Genomic DNA, 22,705 nt, shown 5'->3' with positions numbered 1-22,705 from the left:
TGGCTTATATCGGACTTCTAATTTTTTCACTTTCATGCATCTGAGTGTCTTTGAACAACTAATGTAATGTAAGAAAGAACAAGGTAAGAAGATACCTGCGGAGTTGAAACAGTGAAAAAGGAAACTTGGAAACAAGGCAAGGCTTTCTGAATGGTATCTTGTTTTCTAATTTAAGGTAGGATGTCTCAAATTTTGGAGTTGTTAATCACATTGAGAGAACCACCAACTCATTAAAGTCTCATCATGAATATTACAGTTGAAGAAACAGAAAAATGTTATATTTATTTTTATGTTTGATTTTAGATCATTAAAGTCAAATATGACACCAGCAGATTGGAAATCTTACCTTAATTCATAATTTTCAACTGGTGCATCTGAAAAGTTTTAGATCGTGAGCTCATTTACATAGTTTGTTGAGAAGTAATTGGAATTTTCATATGGAGCCTGAACTAGTTTCATTACTTTTTCCCTTTTCTTTATATATTGTTAGCAGATAAACTTCAGTACCATCATTTTCTTTTCTGAATTCAAGCAAGTGGACTTGTTTAAATGCTATCAATGTCAAAGGTAAATAGTATTGGCTCATTTGAAAATTATCAAAATGAATCCCAAATTCATAAAAGAAAATGGGAAGTGCAATTTCCGTCAGTGTTGAACTTGAAAGTTTTACATTTGATTGGACCAAATGAACTACCCTCGCTAGTTTCAGCACGGATAGAAATTGCTTGAATATGATCCAAGCTGGTGTGAGCAGACAAGCACCAAGTCCAATGACGTAGATTATGGCGTTGTCCAGGCAATTTGTATTGTTTGTATCTGAAATCAAGCAATTTTTACCTGTCCATGGCTGTCGAATTTGGATGATTTAGTCTATAGTCATACAACAATCAATAAAAGCACAACTGTTAAAAGCAAATAATTTATCGAAATCAAATCTACCCATAGGTTGATTTGATATATGTTACATACAATACATTAATAATTATAACTTGAATATATAATAATGCTACAGGAAAGAAATTGACATTAGGCAATTTTATATGACTTATATGTCAGCACCTCATAACACTATTTTATATTCGATAGAGCCCTATGGGAGGCATACTAATAGTAGATGGATAATCAACTATATATATGATGCAAATAATCATTATTTCTCATACAGGGATGGTCCTGGTCATAGAGCTCTAGGTTGTTCAATCTAGGCATGGGAATAACAATCAACGGCGTTGATTGCCCCAAAACAATCCCAAATTTTTCCTGAGTGTCTGGCTTTTCACCACCCGGAATTTTCCAATGGAAAATGTGCAAAAATGTAGCCAAAACATACATCAACATCCTCTCCCCCAGGCGAAGCCCCGCAACCAGACCCAAACGGGATATAGTGAAAATTGTTCCCCGAGTAATCCAGTTTATTAGCATCACCAAGAAACCTCTTAGGCTGAAGCTCATTAGGATTGTCCCAAAGCTGAGGATCCCTATGCATAGCCCGAGCATTCACGAATACCTTAGCACCTTTGGGTATGGTATATCCACCCACTGTGCAAGCTTGGGCAGGACTGCGAGGTAGCAACAATGGAGCAGGTGGGTGCAATCTTAATGATTCCTTCACAACTGCCTGCAGATAAGGCAATTTGTAAATATGGTATTCTTCAACAACGTTGTTAGAACCCACAACATCTATCAATTCTTCCTGGGCTTTTTTCATTACTTCCGGGTGTAGCATTAGTTCTGCCATAGTCCACTCAAAAGCAGTTGAGGTCGTGCCGCTGCCCCCGATTGGTATGTTCTGTCAATTGAAAATTGAACATATGCATAAATAAATTACATAAAGGAGACTCAATACGCTTGACTAGGAATATGAGAACGTAGAAAAAAGGAGTTGAAAGATGCCACTACCACAAGGAAGCCTTTCATCTGTGCTCGGGAGAGTGACTTTCCTGTGACATGATCTGTGAACTCCAAGAGGAAATCTAAGAAGTCCTTGTTAGTATCATTCTTTTTTGCACCTTGTCCTTCAGATACTTTGTTTTTAATCCTTTGATCTATGACGAAATCTAAAATTTGCTCTATCCATTGTGATGCCCTTTTTGTATCTCTTTCCACTCCTTGCAAGTCAAAGCTTGCCAGACGTGGAAAGAAATCTGAAATATTCGGTTTCCCCAACAAAACAAGGAGTTCTGATACTGCTGCTCGGAACTGAGCTGTAATGCCATCGCCTTTGTCTCCTTCAAGTGTGCCGCCCCAGAACACGCTAGTTATCATGTTCATCACAGTTGAAAATGCTAACACCGCAACATCAACGGGTGTTCCATTCTTTCCGTAGACATCTCTAACACTTTTCTTAACTTGATTTCTCCGAAAAGCATAAAATGCATCAAGATTGGCATTACTCTGCATTTCCTGGACAAAGATCCTGCGTAATATGCGCCATTCTGGCCCGTAAGGCGCAAACGCAATATCATTACCACCAAAAGAGAAAGCCAAGGTTGCAATAGTTGGGTTTCGGTTGGCAAATGTTATGTCCTGGTCACGTACCACTTCTTTTGCCAAAGACGGAGAGCTAATTATGACACATAATTTCTGTCCAATCGGAGTTTGTAGATTGGACCATAAATCTTGGCCAATTCCATCAACATTTGATGGATGTTTCTGCCTAGAAATGGGAGGTAGCCAACAAGCGGCAAGCCGTCGGGGCCTGGTGGCAGCTTAACCTTTGCTCTCCTCAGCTTCTTGAATGACAGTGGAAACAGATGCACAGCCACTGCTGCTAGCAAAACAGTGAAAAGTATATGCGGAAGCTTATGATCTCCCGTCTCAAAGATATTTTTCACCGGTATTGGTAAAGACATCGAAATGAATGAACGCATATGAAGGACCAAATGAGAATTAAGAAGAGTTTGGTTTGGAATTGGATGCAAAATGTACCTTATATATACAGTTTGGATGGAAACTATTCCTGTAATTACTCCTAAAGTTCCCATTGGCAATTGGTTTTCTAACATCTTTTGTGATCGATTGCAAGTTGGCTTCTTCATTTCAATGACGTTACCTTTTTTATTTTTCTTCTTTAATATTTATATTAAAACTAGTTTTAAATCCGGGAATACAGATCAATTATATTTTTTAATATTTATAAAATATTATTTAAAAATTAAATGTATTTTATTTCAAAAAATAATTAATTAATAATTCAGATCTAATAAAATTATTCATGATAATAAATTTGGAATCTAATTTCATTAACGGTGGTAATATATATGTATATATTTATATAATTGTATTTACTTTCGTAAATGGTTTTATAAAAAAATATGATTTTTTAAAAAATCATTATATTAAATCTTATGATTTGATATTATTGAACATCAATAAGCATTAGTAGAGTGTTTCTAATAGAGTTTATCATACGTATAAAGAACAAAAATAGAATTTCTTCTAAAATTATCTATAAAAACAATGGAGATCTCTAGTATTTTTTTAATAGTGGGGAATGTCCTTGCAAATCAAAACTAAATTTTAAATAATCTAATTTTAAAGAAATCATTGAACTATTAAGTCAACATACAGTACTAAAAAAAATTAAATATAAAAATCAAAATCAAAATTAATATCAGAAGTTATGTATTCAATAATAAATATTTTAAATAAATAATTACTCAATGTAAAATAAAAAAAAATACGTATTTCTTTTTTCTTATAAATGAAGAAACTTAAAATATCTAACCTTGTGTATTAACTATTATGTGTTACCGAATTTATTTCATACTTGCCAAAAGAACAAACTTTGAACATATAACATTTAAAAAAAAAATCAGTCACAACATATAAAAAAATTCAATCGAGAGACGAAAAAAATATTTAATAATTAAGTAAAATATCTCCATTAAACTTAGCATTCAACAAATCAATAAAATTATCATAATACAATATTTAACAAATTGTTACTGACTGTTGCATATAACGCTCTATTAGTTTATCATGAACCCTAAAGTTGTTTATTTATAGCGAGTAGTAAGAGAGTTTTTTTTTTTTTTTTTCAATTGAAAAAAGAACTCAATACATAATATTGATGTAATTGTAAACCAATCACATGTACTATAACCAGCCTACAATCAACGCAATGGAATAGCCTATAGCAATTAATATTTTCCATAAATTGGCAAATGACAATTAAATCAAGTTTACTAAATGTGTATAATCAATACAATATTTTTCATATACAAAGAAAGTCAATTAAATATGTTTTGGTTTTTAACCATAAATATGTGGTTTGGATTAATTATGGTTTAGGTATAATTCTGTTAAAATAAATTGATTTTTTAAATTAAAAACTATCATATGAGATCATACACATTTGATGTATAATATTTTATATATAAATTTAATTGAGAATGACTTAAAATAAATAAAAATAAATAAATACAATTAATTTAATTTTTTAAATAATTTAAATAAAATAAATTACATTTATTAAGAAATATATGATAAAATTTTAAAATCATACACATATTAATAATATAAATTTTTTTAAGTTTAGCTATACTAAAATAAGTAGTCGGTCGAACCTTCGGTTACCATCCCTAGGAGTGTAATCGAGTCAAGTTGATATAGTGAGAAATTCGAACTCGAGCTCGGCTCACAACTCGTGGTTCGATACTTGGCTCAAACTCGATCGAGTTTTATTTTTTAAGCTCAAGCTCGATTCGTGATCGAATTCGAGCTCGCTCGATTAAGCTCAATTAATATGTAAAAATAATCTCGATTCGTAACTCGACAAGAGTTCGATTATTTATGTTCAAGTTCGAACTTGAATTCAAAATATTTTATTAATTAAAATAATAAAAATATATTTAAATATAAAAGGTCGATTAGGTTCACGAGCTACTCGAGCCGAATATAAAAATACTTAAATTCGACTCAATCGATAAATAAAACTACTCAAGCTCGAACTCGACTCGATAATAATCGAACCGAATTCGAATTTTCTTTTAATCAAATCCAAATAATTTATGAATACTAATATATTATTTACACCCTTACCCATCCCTAAATTTTTCTTTCCTTTTATGCATTTTTTCCTAATTTAGACTTTATTATTATTTTTGAAGTGTGGGACAAAGAGCCCAATCTACTCCAACTTTTAACTAAACACGAACAGTTGGCATTGCAAGCAAATATGAAGCCCTACCCGTTTGATTAATTATTATTTTATTTTAATAAATAATAGATATAAAATACTCTATATCTATCTATCAACAATAAGATGATCAATTTTTTTGTAATTGTTCATTTATGGGAAGAGGAAAAAATAGATAGAGCAAAGGCACCCTTTTCATCCACTCTTCCCGATATTATACACATTAATTAATAATATGTTATCATACAATTAATAAGTAAATTGAAAAATTAAAAAATTTTAAAAATAAATATTTATCACCATTAATTATTTAATTAGTCAAAACTAATTAATAACTCTAATAGATAATAACCACCATAATTGTATCACCTCTCTTTCTCGCTTTTTCTTATCTATTTTTTCTTAGTTCTTATTAAGAGTATAAATAATACATCAATATTTATAAATTATTCAGATTTGATTCGAATAAAACTCGAATTCAATTAAATTATTATCGAATCAAATTCGAATTCGAATAATTTAACTTATCAATCGAACCGAATTTAAATATTTTTATATTCAATTTGAATATAATCGCAAGCCTAATCAAATTTTTATATTGAAATATATTTTTATTATTTTAATTAATTAAATATCTCGAACTCGAGTTCAAGTATAAATAATTAAACTTTTATCAAATATAAAAATTAAATTTATTTTTATATATTAATCGAGCCTAATCGAACGAACTCAAATAACTTGATTTTTATCTCGAGTCAAACTTAAACTAAAAAAAATAAAACTTGATCAAGTTCGAATCAAGTTTTAAACTTCAAATTTCAAATCAAATTCGAATTTAAACTTAATACAATATCAACTCAAACTCAATTACACCCTAATTTTTATTATCTCTCAAAAACCAAAAGCAAATACCCATGTTATTTTCACTCCGATCGAACCCAATATTCCATTTTCCAACCCATCTAACAAAATCCCAAGATCTTTCATTCCACATGGCTTTGATTTCAGCAGGATTTTTTTTTTTTTTTTGCCCTCAGAGAGGATGAGTTCAAGGCTTTGTTATTTGTATTGTAGGATATGTTTTTGTTAGTTCAGTAAAGTTTTTAAATTCTGAAATTAAAAGATATCCCATACCCTATTAAGATATATATAAAACATAATAAATTAATAAAATATAATAAATAATAAAATATATTCTAATATTCTAATCTTACTTATAAAAGTTTTAAATTTCATTGACAATATATGAAATAATAATTTTTATATTGACCTTTTTGTATTAACTGTGATATTGGATAATATTAGTCAATTTCGGTAATTTCTGATTATTTCAATGTATTTCAGTGAATTACATCAGATAAAAGCTTTGTAAAGAACTTTTTCTTTTTTTTTTGCAGCTCTTGCTCTTTTTGCTCTTTAAGTCTAATTTAAGTTAGGGTTCTCAATACGATTCTGTTTAATGTGGATTTGTGGAATAAAATATTGCCAAATATAATGTTATTTTAACATTATCTCTTGTATCAGCAAGCTGGCATTGGCATTCCTAGAATATGATTAACACATGGTTCAGTTTGTTTTAATATAATTAATATTTCTAACCTCAATACAATTGTTTGATTATGACTTTTTATTTATTTTTTATACTTTAAAACTTATTTAATTGGTAGTTGAAGTTATTTATAATGCTAAATGTTTTATAATTTACTTTTTATATTATTCTCAATATTATTTTATATAAATTTATATATTTTATAGTTGATTATCATTTGAATCAGTTGACATGTTATTAGAGTTGACATTTAAAAATAAAATTGACATTTAAAAGTTATAAGTCCGAAAAAATATATTCTCTTCAACTAAGTAAATAACAGGGCATTAGGTTTAAGGATACATTAGAAATTAAAAAATAAAAAATAACAACAACAATACAATTACTTGATATAGTGCTGGAGATTAGATAATCTTGGTGTTGGAATAACAACTAAAGGCTTCATTTTCTTCATAATAATTCCAAATCTGCCGGACAAGTCTTGCTCTGCACCCTGGGGCAATTTCCAATCAAAAGTATGAAGCAATGAGGCCAACGTGGAATAGAGCATCTTCTCTCCCAGAGATACTCCTGCACACATTCTCCTTCCCGAACCAAATGGCATGTACCGGAAATCGTTTCCTAAATAGTCGAATTTGTCAGGATCATTCAAGAACCTCTCAGGTTGGAATTGTGAAGGATTGTCCCAAACATGTGGATCCCTGTGAATAGACCAAATATTTAAGAAGACCCTGGTGCCTTTTGGAATGGTATAGCCACCCACAGTGCTTGATTGGCCCGGACAACGGGGCACAAGGAGTGGCAAAGGTGGGTGCAACCGGAAGGTCTCCTTTACTACAGCATCTAGATAGCGCAAATTAGGCAGGTGAACCTTTTCGACGGTGCTGTTTGGACCAACGACATCAGCTATTTCTTTCCTCACCTTTTTCCATTATTTCAGGATGTTGCATTAGTTCTGCCATTGTCCACTCCATCATTGTTGATGTAGTATCAGTTCCACCCACCACAACATCCTAATTAAAAATTATTAGCACCCCAAAAAGTAAGAGAATAATGGTCAATGGTGTATGAGATGAGAGAACATGCTTACCATCAGCAGGGCCTTGAGTTGATTCATTGTAATTGATGATGAGCTATCGTTCTTCTCCTTGAGTTCCAAAGAAGCTGCAAGAAGTCTTTTTGTTCAGTCTTTCCACCATCTTTGTCTATTCCGGTGGCTACGTTCATTCTTGCTTCAATCATAGAGTCGAAAAGTTGATCAAACAAATGAGATATTTTCTTTATTTCCTTCTCTAATCCTTGTATGTCAAACCTTGCAAGAACGGGGAAAATATCAGAAACGTTCGGTTTTCCCAATATCACCATTAATTCTGTTATAAGCTCTCGAAGGTCACTCCAAATATTAGCCCCATTCTGATCTCCTCCTTGTTTGCCTCCCCACAGCATGCTCATGACCGCATTGATTGACGTTAAAAATGACAATTCACCAAAATCAATTAGCTTGCCAGCATTTTTATACACATCTGTAATGGTTTTCATCACTTGTTCTCTCCGTAGACCATAACAAGCTTTAATGCTAGAATTGCTAAGCATTTCGCGCACAAGAACTTTTCTCTTCATTCTCCAGTCAGACTACTGTAGGAGTCAAAAACAATATCACTGCAGCCAAAGGTACAAATCTGGGCAGCAATCGGAGGATCCCGCTCAGAAAATGTTATGTCGTGGTCACGAACCACTTCTTTTGCTAGCGATGGTGAGCTAATTACTATGCATAGTTTGTTTCCAAGCCAAAGTTTATAGATAGGACCGTAGACTCCAGCCAATTCTGTAAAGACCAGGTGAAGATTATCAGTTCCAAGAAATGGAAGATATCCCACTAATGGCAAGCCACGAGGGCCAGGCGGCAATGGAGTGATTGGCTTCCTTGATTTTCTGATAGTCCATACATGCCAGAGTGAAATTGCCAACATGGCAATCAGAAACGAGAAAGCAGCTTGAAACAGTCCATCTTTCTGCTCGCTAGCATTCAGCAGCCATGAAGACGAGCTGTAAGCTGTGTGCAGCATGTTGCTTTGGAAGGAAAAATAAGAAATAGTAATTTGAGACACTGAGTTAACCAGGAAGTGCACGGTTTAATATTGCTGAGAAGTCACCATGATTTATAGTACTAGAACATTGGTTATCCCCCTCCCCCCTCCCCAAAAAATGAAGATTTGTAGTCGTTAGAATACAAAAACTATGAAAGATCAATGGTCCAATTTCGTAAAGATTAAAGCACGTGGATATCACTTGTAGGAATTCAAGTCAACTGACAGAGCTAACTGCTAGGCGGAGTAGTCAGAGAAGATGGGCATAGCCATAAACGACCCTAGAAGCTTTGTACTACGATTTACATCTAGAGATTACCCACTTCTCTACATAAAACTGTATGCAATAGTGGATCGACCGATCAAGCAAACAACTGGATCTAATTCGTAAAAGATTGTAGTTTCCAAGTTCAACCATTACAATTGAAGTTAAAGAAAATGAAATCGTTGAGCAAGTAGTATCCGTATTGTTTTGTCCTGGTTGGTGAGGGAGGAAAAATTGAAAAAAGAATACTAAGAGAAGAAAACATGACAGAAGAGTATTTTCTTCAACATCTTCTTTGAAATGGAGTTGTTGAGAGGTAATGTTGATACTGTCATCAATGGTGACAATGGAAAAGTACAATGGGGCTTCTTCAAGCTCCTATGTATGCAATCTAGGAAACTGCAGCGCCAAGACAATGGCGTTGCCGCACCTACCTAGTACCTGGTCAAAAGTCATCTTTACCTGTTGCAATTGCAGTGACTCTATAGAGCATAGACACTTTGGTTTTCTTTTCTTTCATTCCAAAGTCGCTAACGTCGACTAGAGCTACAATTTTAAGATTTTTCAACTTTCCCTTTAATAGTTTTAAAATTATCAACTGAGATCAGGATTCAACGTACCTCTTCCATTGTTTGATTGAAGAAAGTTTTATGTTTATTTCTAGAAAATTTTCAATGGGGTCAAACAAGATATTCTATGATGTTAAAATTCAATTGGTATAATCAGCAACTTTATTTGAATTTGAATATTCAGGGACCATATTATTACTTAAGGATATCTTTTTTTCTTTTTAAGATGTAAAATTTGAAAAAAAAAAAATTTGTCTTTATTTTCTTTCAATTTCCTTATTTTTTTTATATTTATTTTCTTTCAATTTCACCTTGTCAAAGATGCATAAACACACTTTCACTAGGCCCAAAATACCATGAACATATTCAAGAACCATTTATACAATCGGTAATCGAATATATAGTATCCATTTTCGATTGGTTTACAATTTTAAGGACTACCTATGCGTTCTAGAGGCAAATCATCCAATAGAGGGGCCGAAGGTTCCAATTCGGTGGGCCATTCTGAATCGTCTATTTCATCAAAGATAATGGGTTTACATTTTCCACCCCTACTTTGATAAATGGCTTGTAGCCCAAGATTGCAATGCACAAAAACCAAATCATTGAATTTCTCCAGCTCCACACGGTTGCGTTTCTTTGTATGTATGGTTATGCTCTCAAAGGTTAGTGGTGGAAAACTGGAAATCGTCGACGCTTTCTCACGTGATCCCTGCGTGACTCTCCTCTTGGTGATGACGTGTCTCTTAGCTTTTAGTTAGCGCTTAGTGCACCACTGGAAGTTGTTTCATACTTCCATTCTTTCTTCTAATTTTCCATTCATCATTTGTGTTAGATTTTTTTTTTCTTGTTTATAAAATTAAAAGATAAAGAATTTAGGAGAAGAAAAGAATTTTATTGTAATTTGCTTTTCCGGGGCTAAGATAACTTTTAAAGAGAATTAGTTTCTTTAATTAATACTTATGAGCTTTTAATTCACCGATGTTCTTCAAGTCAATTTCAGAATAGAAAATTTCAGAGTTTGAACATGAATAACAGCTTAAACAACCAAATAATTACTAATACTTATGAATAAAGATTTATTAATGTGATATATATAAAAAAAAGTCCCAAAAATGTTAGTAATATTAATCCATAAGATTTACAGATGCAGAATGAACAATGCAATTTATGTTTGCAAAGGATAAGGCATTAAGGAAAACAACTTTTAGTGTCAAAGCACCAAAGTTCAAATGGTGGAAATCATGTCACTTTGAATATATGAATTAGTTAAGAGTTTAGAGAGAAGCAGAACATCTCACCAAAATCTTAAGACAAATGCCAAATGGCACAAAATGTAACCCAAGAAGGGTGATAAACAATTTAGTAGTTTTTGTTTTCTGCTGGTTATTTGCATTGCAAAATTCAAGTTTCACTCAAACTGGCAAGTGGCTTGCACTCTTTGTATGACTTGAAAATTTGTCCCTGTCAAAGTCTACTTATCAGCTGATTTTGCCAGCTGCCTAACTCTGCGAGAACAGTCTGCAAAATTTTGTGCCAGAGGGGCACATTTAGTAAGGTCATTAGCATTCTCCTTGTAGCATGCCATCCAAGCATTATTCTCAACCAAACATGGCATAGGCTTTGGTTCTGGAATCTTGAATTCTTTATCATGGAGATCTTTAGCTTTTTGTGTCACTTCCTGCACCATTTTCTCTTCCTGTTTCCGCAACTTTTCTACAACATTCTCACTCTCTTTAACAACAGATAGAATTGCATCTAACTCTGCACTTGCAGAGTAAGGAGGTTGGTTTAGAGGCAGAAATAAGGGAGGCTGAACTGGCCATCCTGTGCCTGTAGTCCCTTCCCGTTTTTCAGAATCATCAGATATTTGCTTCTGATCTACCTTAGTTTGTGGTCGTTGAGGCTCCCTTGGCACCTTGGTTTTAGATTTCTTTGTTCTTTTCTTCAGCTTCTCATCATCTTCGGCTAGTCGGTTGATAAGGTTGGTGCTAATTTGGATTGAAAATTCACCCATGTTGCAACCAACCTAAGACAAAATACCTGATAGCATCAACAAAGAAACATGTATCGGATTAGAAATTCATAGGCAATTTCTTTCATCAGGAAACTAGCTCAAAGCATAAGGCAAAACGAAAAACTAATGAGTGCCTAAAATAGCACAAAAACACACATATAACTCAGCTAGAGACCAAAGAGTATAGAAAGAACAACACAAAACTCAAACAAATATCTAGGGTGACTGATTGGAAAAAGTTCATCCATCTTACAACAAACCAGCAAAAAAGTACCTGAAAATCCTTTCTTACTCATGATTAAAATTAGCATATGAAATCTATGATCTTAGATAACTGGAGCGTAATGACAAACAAATACCAATACAAAACAAGGGTGGACGCAAACCAACAGCTCAGATACTAAAGAAGGGCTCACACTACAAATCTATTCTGTGAAAATTTGAAGTTTAGAGGACTACTGGTAAGCACATTGTTCAATTTTGATACCAGGCAATGCAGCATCCTTATGTTACTCCAATTCATAAACTACTTTAACTAACGAATAAATTACAAACAGATCACTTACAGGCACAACAAAGACAAAGAAACCCAAACCCGTTTATAAACTTATCATCCCAATTCAGTCAATTGCTTGGAAAAAAAAAACAAAACCTAATTCAAAAACCGACTCATTCAACCAATATACTCTATGATCCTCACGAAATTACAAACAAAAAGCATGTCAAAATAAAAAGAGAGCAAAAACATTAAGGGCTAAGATTCAAAATTGAAGAATTATCAAGATATTTTGCAACTAGGTCATGAATTCTTGCCTGGAGCTCGATCTACGCCAAAACCCAACAAAGGAAGGATGCTCCGCAGTTTAGGATGGAATAGAAAGGTGAGGTTCGATGGCCGCAGATACAGAAGAAGAGAGATTGAAACCAAGGGTCTTCGTATATCCTCCTCTTACGGAGACAGAAGGTTATTTTCGTCTTGGCTGGGCTTTCCTTTTTTCGCTTGTTTAGACGATCCATTTGCTTAGAAAAAGTTATAATGGGCCTAAAGTTGGGCTTTTTGTTTATTGGATTCATTATAGGAGCCCTATCCAATTAAAAACTTTCGAACTTGAGGTGAAAGATCAAGGTGAGAGGAGAGACATATTTTATTTTTGTAAAGTAAATTTTTATTTTTTTAATAATTAATTATGACTAATTTTACATTAATTAATTATAATTAATAATAAGAGTGAAAAAATTAAATTTGTTATTTTTTTATTAATTAACTATGATTAATATTAATTTAATAATAAATTATAATAATTGAATAAAAAATAAAATAATCTTTTAATCTTATCCAACAATATTTTTTTAAACCAATAAACATATTAATATTAATTCCTACTGCATTTTATTTCAATAAACCACACATCATAAGAATTATTTTATTTTATTTTTTTTTATTTTTACAAAATATTTATTCCATTCCCCGATCTATTTCATTCAGCGATTCAAACATGCTGTCAATTTTATTTTTCTATTGGATGGATCAAGCTTTATTCTCTACCAGCCCAACTCACTAAATATGCCTTCAAAATTCGAGGGGATTAGGGAAATAATTGCCTCCTAATTGAAATTTCACCGAGCCAAAACCCACACCCAATCTTGGGTAAAGCTTGTCCCATCTTTTACTTTTTATTTATTTATATAATGAAAATTTTACATATTTCACTCATCAACTCTTAAAATTTTTTAATCTACTAGCTGATTTGATATAGTACATATGTTTTGAATAAAAAGTTTATTTATAGTTAAACTCATGCACCACATTTGGAGTTTTTGATATGTGATGTGATTTTTGAAGATTACGGATTCAAAAATTAATACGTGTAATATTTTTCGACTACTAGTAAGGAAAAGAGAATTAAGAATAGATTAAAAAAAATTTAAAAAAAATTATTTCTCAAAATAGCATGCGAGTCCAAATTTAATGAATTTATGCAGCATAGTTTGAGGATCTAGAAGGGCATATATATATATATATATATATATATATATATATATATATATATATATATCCAAAACCATCCAAATTTTCATTACCGAAAACCTAATTTTTGTGTTTTCTCAAAAAAAAAAAAAAAAAAAGGCCTAACTTTTTGTGAATTAAATTAAATTAGGCATTGAAAATTATCAAAATTTCATGTGAGTGGGTGACCTTAGGGTAGGGATTTAAATTGCTATTGCGATCGTATTTCGATCACGTTATGTTTATCGTGATTACAGGCATAACGGAAGCTATTGCGGTCGCAATTCGATCACATTATGTTTATCGTGATTGCAGGCATAACAAAAGTTATTGCGGTCATCACAGTTATCTTGATCGTGAATTTTTTTTAATTTCGCACAACATACTATAAAATATTGTAATTATAATTATAATTATAAAAATTCTTATTTTATGATTTTTAAAATAGTTTATAATATCATATATCTTATATTTACTTGATTTTTAAATGTAATAATCTATTAAATATTTATTATTATATGATTTTGAAATGCAATAATTTATAAAGTATTTTAATTTTTTACACATTAATTAATTTAAAATTGTTATCATAAATTACTTTTAAATTATTATACAAGGGATCGAACTTTCAATTTTTATTTAAGTACACAAAAATAATAATAATTAATCTAATGCTAAAAAAATTAACAATACAAATACCAAAACAAAATATCATTAATAAAATTCAAATATAAAATATAAAATAATAAATAATAATTCAATATATAATCATTTAACTTTAATTAATTTTCATTTAAGTTATACAAAAAATTTATTACCTCAATTTTTATCTAACTTATCCAAAATTTCTCTATCTATCTCGTATTAATTCTTAAATTTATTTAATTTTAAACTTTCCTATCATTAAATTTAACCTTTAAAATTTCCTATAAAAAATTTTTTTCCTAAAAAATATATATATTCACATGAACAAAACCAGTGGTTCCTACCCTAGAACTAAAATTTTAGTTTTATTCCCCTCTAATCGCTCTCCTCTCTTGGCATCTCTTCCTTTTTTATTTTCTTTAGTCTCATTCTCACACTTTCATTCATCTCAACCTCTTCTCGTTATTTCTCAATGTGCTACACTCAACTCTCGAACTCAACCCAAAAGTATAAAATAGAAGCTTCCCCCTTCCACTAGATATGGCCCTATCGATTAGACGATTTAGTCATGGCGACATACGTCTGATTTCTGCTTAAGCTCTGATTTTCTTCCTTATCCCAAATCCTAATTCTCAACCAAGAAAATTCATCACCACCACCCAATAGCCCACCCTGGTGTCCAAGCCCCAATCCCCCACCGTCAGAGTCAAAGCCCTCACCTATAAGGTTGGCATCGGGTCAGGTTCTGGGCAGGAATAAAACTCGCTTCGAATCCGACCTGATTTTATGCATTATTAAACTTGAACCTGATTTTATCAAATTTTTTTTTTATTTTTTCATACCCGAACCCGACCCGATCCAATACTATATAAATCGTATCGAATCCCGATCCGACCTGAAATTAATAAAATATTATTTTTTAAAAAATAAAATATTATTTTTTAAATATAAATATTTAAAAATATCATTATATAAATATATATATAAATAAAAAATTAAATAATTAATTAAAAAATAATTATTTATATAATATCGGATCAGATCGGGTTTACCTAAAATCCGAACCCGACCCGACTCCGATTATTTTTTAACTTTACTCAATCCAACCTGACTCGAAACTCGAATTTAAAAAAAAAAAAAAATCGATCCCATAAGATCAGGTCAGGTCGAAATCCGTCGAGAACGAATTAAATTACCGTTCCTACTCACCTAGCAGAAGATGTAAGATGGAGAGGCTAACTTCACCAATCAATTCAATCCCATTAAAATTCAACAAAAATTTGCAATATTTTTTTTAAAGGTAATTACTTGTGTTGAACTATTGGTTGTAATGGATTGATGACTGATTTGATATTAAATTTGACTTTGTTTGAAGTTGGATTGAGGTTGACGTCAAATTAAAGTTTTTTTTTTTGGGGGGGGGGGGGGGGTTTAATTTTTTTGTATTTTGATTTTCTGACAAAGAAATGGAGCAGCAGCAATAACAGCCTTTTAAGATCGCTATTCACCGCTACATCATTTTTTCGTGGCCACAATAATCCGTTATCAATGAGATTTAAACTCTCACCCTATATTTTTTAAATAACGATAACGGATGGTGGTATTATCGCAATATAACAGCCACTATACCGCAACTACAACGCTATTTGAATCCATACCTTAGGGCTCACGCTTTGCAATCTATACCATTCAACCAAGGGAAGACCAAATGGGAAAGTCATCATTGCAACCTCAACAATTTTTCTTAAACATGGTCTCATATTGAAACATATGTCTTGATGCCGTGTTTGACAACATTCTACTACTCTTGCTTTACGGAGATACGCCCATATTCTTCTTAGCATGCTCGATTGGTAGAACCCTTGTTTTCCCATCAGAAACAAAAGTTTTGCATGATCAGACCAAGTCAAGGCGGTGGTGCCCAATAGCTTTTACTTTAGATGGCATATGCATATCATTGGAGAAATATTGGGACACATTTCCTTACATTTCTTACAAAAATGGACACTGTTTTTAGTGTTCAAACAAACGCTTGAAAGCCGCAGCAGCATCTACAGACTACAAAAAAATGGTGTAATGTTTAAAAAAGCATGACTCAATTTGAATTCAAAATTAACCACAAAAATACCCAAATGATTGAACATTCCACTTTGTAGTCACAGCTTTTTATCTTTGTCGGGTAACCATAGGATAGATTAGCCCTGAGAATCTTAGGTGTTGGGTCTCCCACCCTTCCTAACCTTTTTGCAGACATGTCCATTCTTCCTTTTTAATTCCTTCAAATCTTGTTAACTGTTTCCAGGGACCGTTTCTCCCTCAGTCCTTTTCAAATGGAATTCCAAGTCATTTCATTTTGTTTCTGTTAAGTAATTCCTTACTATATCGTACAAGAAATTTTATACTACATATCATTGTATTACTGAAGTAACTTTTGCTTGTATCATCAGAATAATCCCAGAGTAACTTTTGTCCTTTTCTTTTGTTTAATATCTAACAAGATATATATATATATATATATGAATTAATTGTAAATGTGCTCAGCTTCTGTTCCTTGATGGATAATTTCAATGGAACATCATCCTTAACTTGTGTCCTAAGAAAAATCATGATTAGAGGGCCTTTGATTATGTGATTTACTGGATAATGTTCATTTAATATTGTTTTACATAATATTAAAATTAATATTAATTACTTTAATTGTTTCTTGAGGATTTAAATTATAGGTCAGTTCAGGATCATCAGCAGAGAATGTGTACTAAAGGAACTCACTGTCAACCTTTTACTGTTGATGAAAGCTTGTGTTGAATTTAAGGTCTAATCAGAAGTCACAAATTAGTCAATATATATACTCAATAATTGATTAGATAAACTTGTTGCTAGTCACTGCAAACCTTCTGCATCAATCTCATGGTGACATAACATCTTGCGGACTTTGTTAACTCAATTATTAATTTGCCGTTGGTTATAGAAAAGAAAGTTAAAATGTTTTGTTTACTATAACTTACTGTTTTTCAAAAGTTTATGGCATTCATTCCTCATTAAAGATAAAAGAAAGTTTGTCTATGATTTTGTCTGCACTCAGCACAATCATGGTGACTTGTTGATTTGCTTGCTTGTAAAGGGAAATTGTTGTACAATGTGACACAAGCTTTGCCCTGGGAACAAAAAATTGTTAATAATTCATCAAGATAATGATAAACATTTCAAATTCTTGAAAACCTGATAAAGGATATCATCTCTGCTAGAGCAATGCCAAAATGATCAAATTAAAGTATTTGATTATAAGAAAAACATGAAAGTCTTTAGCATAAGCTAATGGCTTCAGAGACATATAATTAGAAGCACTATGAGCCAAAGCTAATGGCTATGTAGTTTTCTTAAGAAACTTAAATTACAATAAAGTAACTGTTCATTTATCTTTATTTCATATATAAAATAAAAGTATTAAATATACAAGAGGTTTCACGTTCACAAAACCCACTAGCGCTTTTATCATTCCATTGTGTCCCTATCTTCTTCTTCTTTTTTTTTTCTTTTTCCTTTTTCATTCGGTTGAATAATAATTGTTTCCCTGTCCTTTATAGAAGAAAGATTACAATATTTGCAAGGCACCAAGAAATATCACATCTTGAGGATATGAGGGTTGGGATCACTTTTGAATTGGTAGGTGAGAAACCTTTGAAGAAGCGAGGTTTACCTTCGACCTTCCAACAATATTCCGAAATACAGGAACATAAAATCAACAGTGAGGACCTAAAATCAACTAAACATAAAGCACCTTAATTTGAAGCTTTAAGTAATCAACTATGGTGCGTCAGGCTGTTGTTTTGTCGCCCATCTCTAACGTGTTCATCGTGTTTACTTCAACGTCGTTTAGGAAATCGAACCCAAAGTCATGAATACCAAAATCCTGACAATCCAGCAACCATGCGCAGTTGTCCTCCCAAGATGGCAAGCTTGTGCCATTACAAGTTTCTCCTGCTGGTATGCTGTTCCATGAAGCATCAACTAGGGGAGGTTCATCCATCCATAAGCTAGTCAATAACGATTCATCTTTGCAAATGCTGTCTAATAAATTAGAGTCATTAGTACTAGAGCAATTTTCAGTTGGTGAACTCGAATTATCCTTTGATGAGTTGACGATGCTATCATTTTCTGTAATATGATTTTCTGCAGAATTATCAGCATGGGAAGAACTTTCTTCAGCCTTAGCTTGTTTGTTCAAGGGTTCATGAGTAGCAGGATCAATTCCCATTTTAATAAGCTTTTTCTTGATGTGGGTGTTCCAGTGATTCTTGATCTCATTATCAGTTCTGCCTGGCAACCTGGCTGCAATCTTCGACCACCTGATAAAGAAAAGAACAATAGTCAATATTAAGTTTAATCCTGAATATCAAAACATATATCAAAACCCATTAACAAACCAAACTTCAATGACAAACTATGTTTATTCTAAATCTTCGTAGGCAAAGATGTCAAACATTCGGATTTCAAGCAAGCAAGTTGCAGAAGCAACTCCATAAAACAATGTATTCTTTATTTGGGAGCTGGCTGAACTGGATGATCGTGAACAGGAAGGAACCAATAAGCTACAAAACAAGAATGGTATCCTTGTTTAACTTTACAAAAACTTACATAAAAAACTAGTAGTAGTTCATTGTGAAGACTTTTCTTCAAACATAATTTCATGATCATCGCAATTTGCAACTTATCATTTCCTTAGCAGAAGAAGAAAGCCTTTTAACAACAACATTTAGGTGCTCCTTTTCAAAAAGCATAAGCTGTCCCTGTCAAGGACGTTACGTTTCAAAATGCATAGCATCCTCTTCAACCTCCATGACCCAAAACTAGAAAACGAGATGATTATATGCAGGAGTCTGTCTCAGAAACAAAAGCAATTAGACTAATCTAATGGTTTTCACTCAAAACTGCTCCAAGCAATCACAAAATGCAGGACAATGAATGACACGGTGAAAAGAGTCTAATTAACCTATTGCCAAGACGGCCATGAAGGTCAATAACCAACTTTTCTTCATCCTCAGAAAGAAGGCCTCTCTTCAAATCAGGTCGAAGATAATTAGTCCATCGAAGGCGGCAGCTCTTGCCGCAGCGGCGGAGGCCAGCAAGCTTAGGAACAGCACGCCAGCAACACTGGCCATTGGTGAGAATAAAGTTGATGAGTTTCTTGTCTTCCTCAGCTGTCCATGGCCCTTTTTTCACACCGAGTTTGTCACAGCAAGGCTGCCTACCCATAGCTTAGTCCCTCTAAACACAAACTGTACCTGTAAAGACCCAAAAGCCCCACACCCACCTTTATATAAAGTCTTTGAGCGGCTTTCAGAGGCTGATATATATATAAATACAAAAATGGAGATTATGTAATTTAACAAGTGCAAAAAATATATATCTATATATAGTAATTCAGAATTCACTGAGAGATGAGAGGAGGAGATTCCGGGGACCACCATTGGTTTGTGAAAGCGATGTTGGAACTAAAATGGGGCGTTCTGGTGCGAGTAGATACACAACAGAGTGATAGAGGAGAGTGGATGATGGGTGACCCAAAGACATGGCCACATCTAAGCTTTCCAAAAATTTTCTTCCCATTTTCCTACACAACCCCACTCTCCCTCATTGCACTCTTACTCAACCATTCCATCATCCATTTCGTCATCACCACGTTTACGTGTACCCAATTGCAGTAGAAATTTTTACGGTGTTACTGTTTCTAATGGACTTGAGTTGTCAGTTTACATAAGAGATTATTAGCCTTTTGAGCTAGGGAAATTATCTTGGTTTTTTGTTTTGTTAATTGTAACCAAATTAATATTATTGGCCGCCTATTCAAGTTTATATTTGATATATTTTTTATACATTGTCAATAAATTATATAATATCACTTTATAAATGAATAAATATTAATTTTTAAAATAAATATATAAAAATTAATTATTTTTTAAAACTAAATCATTAATGAGATGACATCGTGTTATTCATTTCATTAATAAAATAACATCATTCAATTCACGAATAATATATAAAATTTATATGCTTACATCAAACATAACTTCATTATATGTGTATATATATGTGTATATATATTTTAGTTTTTATAATTAATCTTAGATATTAGAATACACATTAACATTTTCCTAGAAAAACACCCATATCTTAGAAATACAAAAATGATTTTCTTATTCCATATCTGAATGTTCCCCATTTCGTTAATAATTACTTAAATAATAATGAGTAATAACCCATATTTTCAAAGTCTCTTTTTTTGTTTTTCGAGAGAGAGAGACAGAAAGTAAATCAGTCAATGATTTCCTTTTACTCTTCCACAATTATTATATACTCTAATTAACTCCGTTGAATGGAGGAAAAACTTCATGATTACTTCAACAAAAACATGATCATTTTGACATTCTAATTCCATTTTTCTTCATTTTTATCAAACTCATTCCTCATCAATTTAAGATGTGGTGCTTTTTCTTTCGTGTTTTGTTAAGAAATACTAAGTTATACTTAAGAAGAAACCCTAGCCTTCGAAACCCACAACATTAGATCGGTTCGGGAAAAAAATGTATTGAAAGAAACTTCAAATCTCTTACATATCGCTTTAAAAAAAAAAAAACCACATCAATTAGTTGCTTCCCTCTATCAAAACGCAGAAGTCATTATATAACAAGTTGCTTCATATATAATTAACAACTTCCTAATTGAACTTATCTTCTAAGTTGTTTGATGATTAGCAAACTAATGCTTGATAAGGAACACGGTTACTTATCTGTTAATCCAATCCACATATATATATATATATGAATAGATATATGTGCACAATCATCTTCCTTTAATCATCTTTATTTAATAAGTCATTAAAGAAACCGGAGGTGCAGCAGCGTACATAACAGAGAAGCAGTAGAAAGAAACACGAGACAGCAGAGAAATTGAAAAGAAAGAGAATGTTATGCAAAATAAACGAGAATATAGAGAAGAAAAAAAGAAAGAAGCTTATTCACGAATAGTGTATAAAATGATAATATATCAAATATAAAATTTTATTTATTTTGCTTTCTATATCATGAATCATTATTTGTTTCTTACTATTTCACGTGTTGCTTCTATTTTGGATATTATTTTTTTTATCATTATGCTTATTAACTTGGTTGTATTTATTATATTTTAAATTCAATTTTTAGGGTGCTAATGGATCTTTTATCATGGTACTTTTTTTGTCAAATTGTTAATACCGGATTTATTTGAGATTACCTTGATTGGTGAGCTGAGGTATATTTGAGATAATCCAAGATTTTCACTTCTAAATCAGTTTTATAAAAATGACCCATTGTTACGCATGTCCTTTCTAAGTAATCTCCATTAACCCATGTTAAAGCTTTGTTTCAACACCATGACTGAAGGATGCATACACATTTTCTTCTTGATGATGATGGGCAATTTTGATAAACATATATACTATATAATCTAATAAGATGAGAGGGTTAGGGGTAGTTAATGTTCAAATTTCTTGGTTATTTGACTTGTTTCTCTTGGCTTAGGTTGGTGTAGTTCAATGTCGACCCTTTTCCTCAATAGCTCAACTTTGAACTCCATTGCGTATCTAAGCACAAGAACCCTAGTTTGGAATCTCAAGCTTTCCTCCCTTAAACCTTTATGATAAAAATTAACCATTAATCATAAAGTTATTAAATAATTAAAATCCAAAGTTATAGCTCAATTGATTTATATAATCACTCTTAAAAGATAACATTTAACTAGTTTCGAATTTAATTTTCAACGCTTATAATTCTTTCTCTATTCATAAATTGCGACATTTTTATATTAAAAAATTGTTAAATAATTAATATTTATCACCTAATTCAAGATCTTTGTAAATTCTTTTATCAAAAGGTTTTATGACTTTAAAAAGCCATACGAATCATCCATGAATTATTCAATCAATTACTTTAAATCATTCATAAATAAAATATGTACATACAACAATTTTTTTTTTTATTGAGAAAAGCTAGAGATTCAAAACTAATGTGACTCTTTGGGTGGAAGATATATACATACATACATACATACATATATATATATATATATTTGTATGTATGTATATACTATTTTAAAATAAAATGTTATAGGTGAATAAACATTGGAATTGCTAAATTTAAACTGCTAATTCGATTATCAATGGTCGACATACACATGTAAAATTCATGCTCAATAAGGACAACATTTGCATTTTGCCAATAAGCATTGAAGAATCAGAGGGAGATTATAGAATGACTTGCAAGGCACATAAATCATTTTAGTTTGTTTTGTTCTTTTTATTAAATTAACTGCAATATACTATTATTTATACATGCATACATTTGACACATACTTTCCCCAAAAGGTAAAGAAAAAAAGGGATAGGAAACCA

The 22,705-nt window shown here is 31.9% G+C and overlaps 2 protein-coding genes and 2 pseudogenes across 3 annotated transcripts; all 4 read right to left on the bottom strand.

The window, feature by feature from the left end:
• Positions 1-1,050: 1,050 nt before the first annotated feature.
• On the bottom strand, positions 1,051-2,888 carry LOC111318579 (labd-13Z-ene-9,15,16-triol synthase, chloroplastic-like; annotated as a pseudogene).
• A 4,127-nt stretch (positions 2,889-7,015) lies between these two features.
• Positions 7,016-9,400, bottom strand: LOC111318570 (flavonoid 3'-monooxygenase CYP75B137-like; annotated as a pseudogene). The gene is made up of 2 exons (XR_016328944.1): positions 7,780-9,400; positions 7,016-7,702 (listed from the first exon to the last, which is right to left on the bottom strand). The product of XR_016328944.1 is annotated as a flavonoid 3'-monooxygenase CYP75B137-like (transcript).
• A 1,398-nt stretch (positions 9,401-10,798) lies between these two features.
• On the bottom strand, positions 10,799-12,598 carry LOC111286769 (uncharacterized). Its single transcript, XM_022876960.2, has 2 exons — positions 12,441-12,598; positions 10,799-11,653 (listed from the first exon to the last, which is right to left on the bottom strand). The coding sequence occupies exon 2, from the start codon at positions 11,625-11,627 to the stop codon at positions 11,085-11,087; it is 543 nt and encodes a 180-aa protein (XP_022732695.2). The 5' UTR covers positions 11,628-11,653; positions 12,441-12,598; the 3' UTR covers positions 10,799-11,084.
• Positions 12,599-17,555: 4,957 nt separating this feature from the next.
• On the bottom strand, positions 17,556-19,653 carry LOC111286761 (MYB-like transcription factor ODO1). The gene is made up of 2 exons (XM_022876947.2): positions 19,271-19,653; positions 17,556-18,626 (listed from the first exon to the last, which is right to left on the bottom strand). Exons 1-2 carry the CDS (start codon positions 19,531-19,533, stop codon positions 18,095-18,097), a joined length of 795 nt encoding a protein of 264 aa, XP_022732682.2. The 5' UTR covers positions 19,534-19,653; the 3' UTR covers positions 17,556-18,094.
• Positions 19,654-22,705: the final 3,052 nt, after the last annotated feature.

The sequence above is a fragment of the Durio zibethinus genome, chromosome 17 (genome assembly GCF_047325235.1).
Source record: "Durio zibethinus cultivar Kanyao isolate XHJ-2024 chromosome 17, ASM4732523v1, whole genome shotgun sequence".
Classification (NCBI taxonomy): domain Eukaryota; kingdom Viridiplantae; phylum Streptophyta; class Magnoliopsida; order Malvales; family Malvaceae; genus Durio; species Durio zibethinus.
The sequence above is the reverse complement of the archived record's forward strand: the minus strand, read 5'-3'. Positions and strand labels throughout refer to the sequence as shown.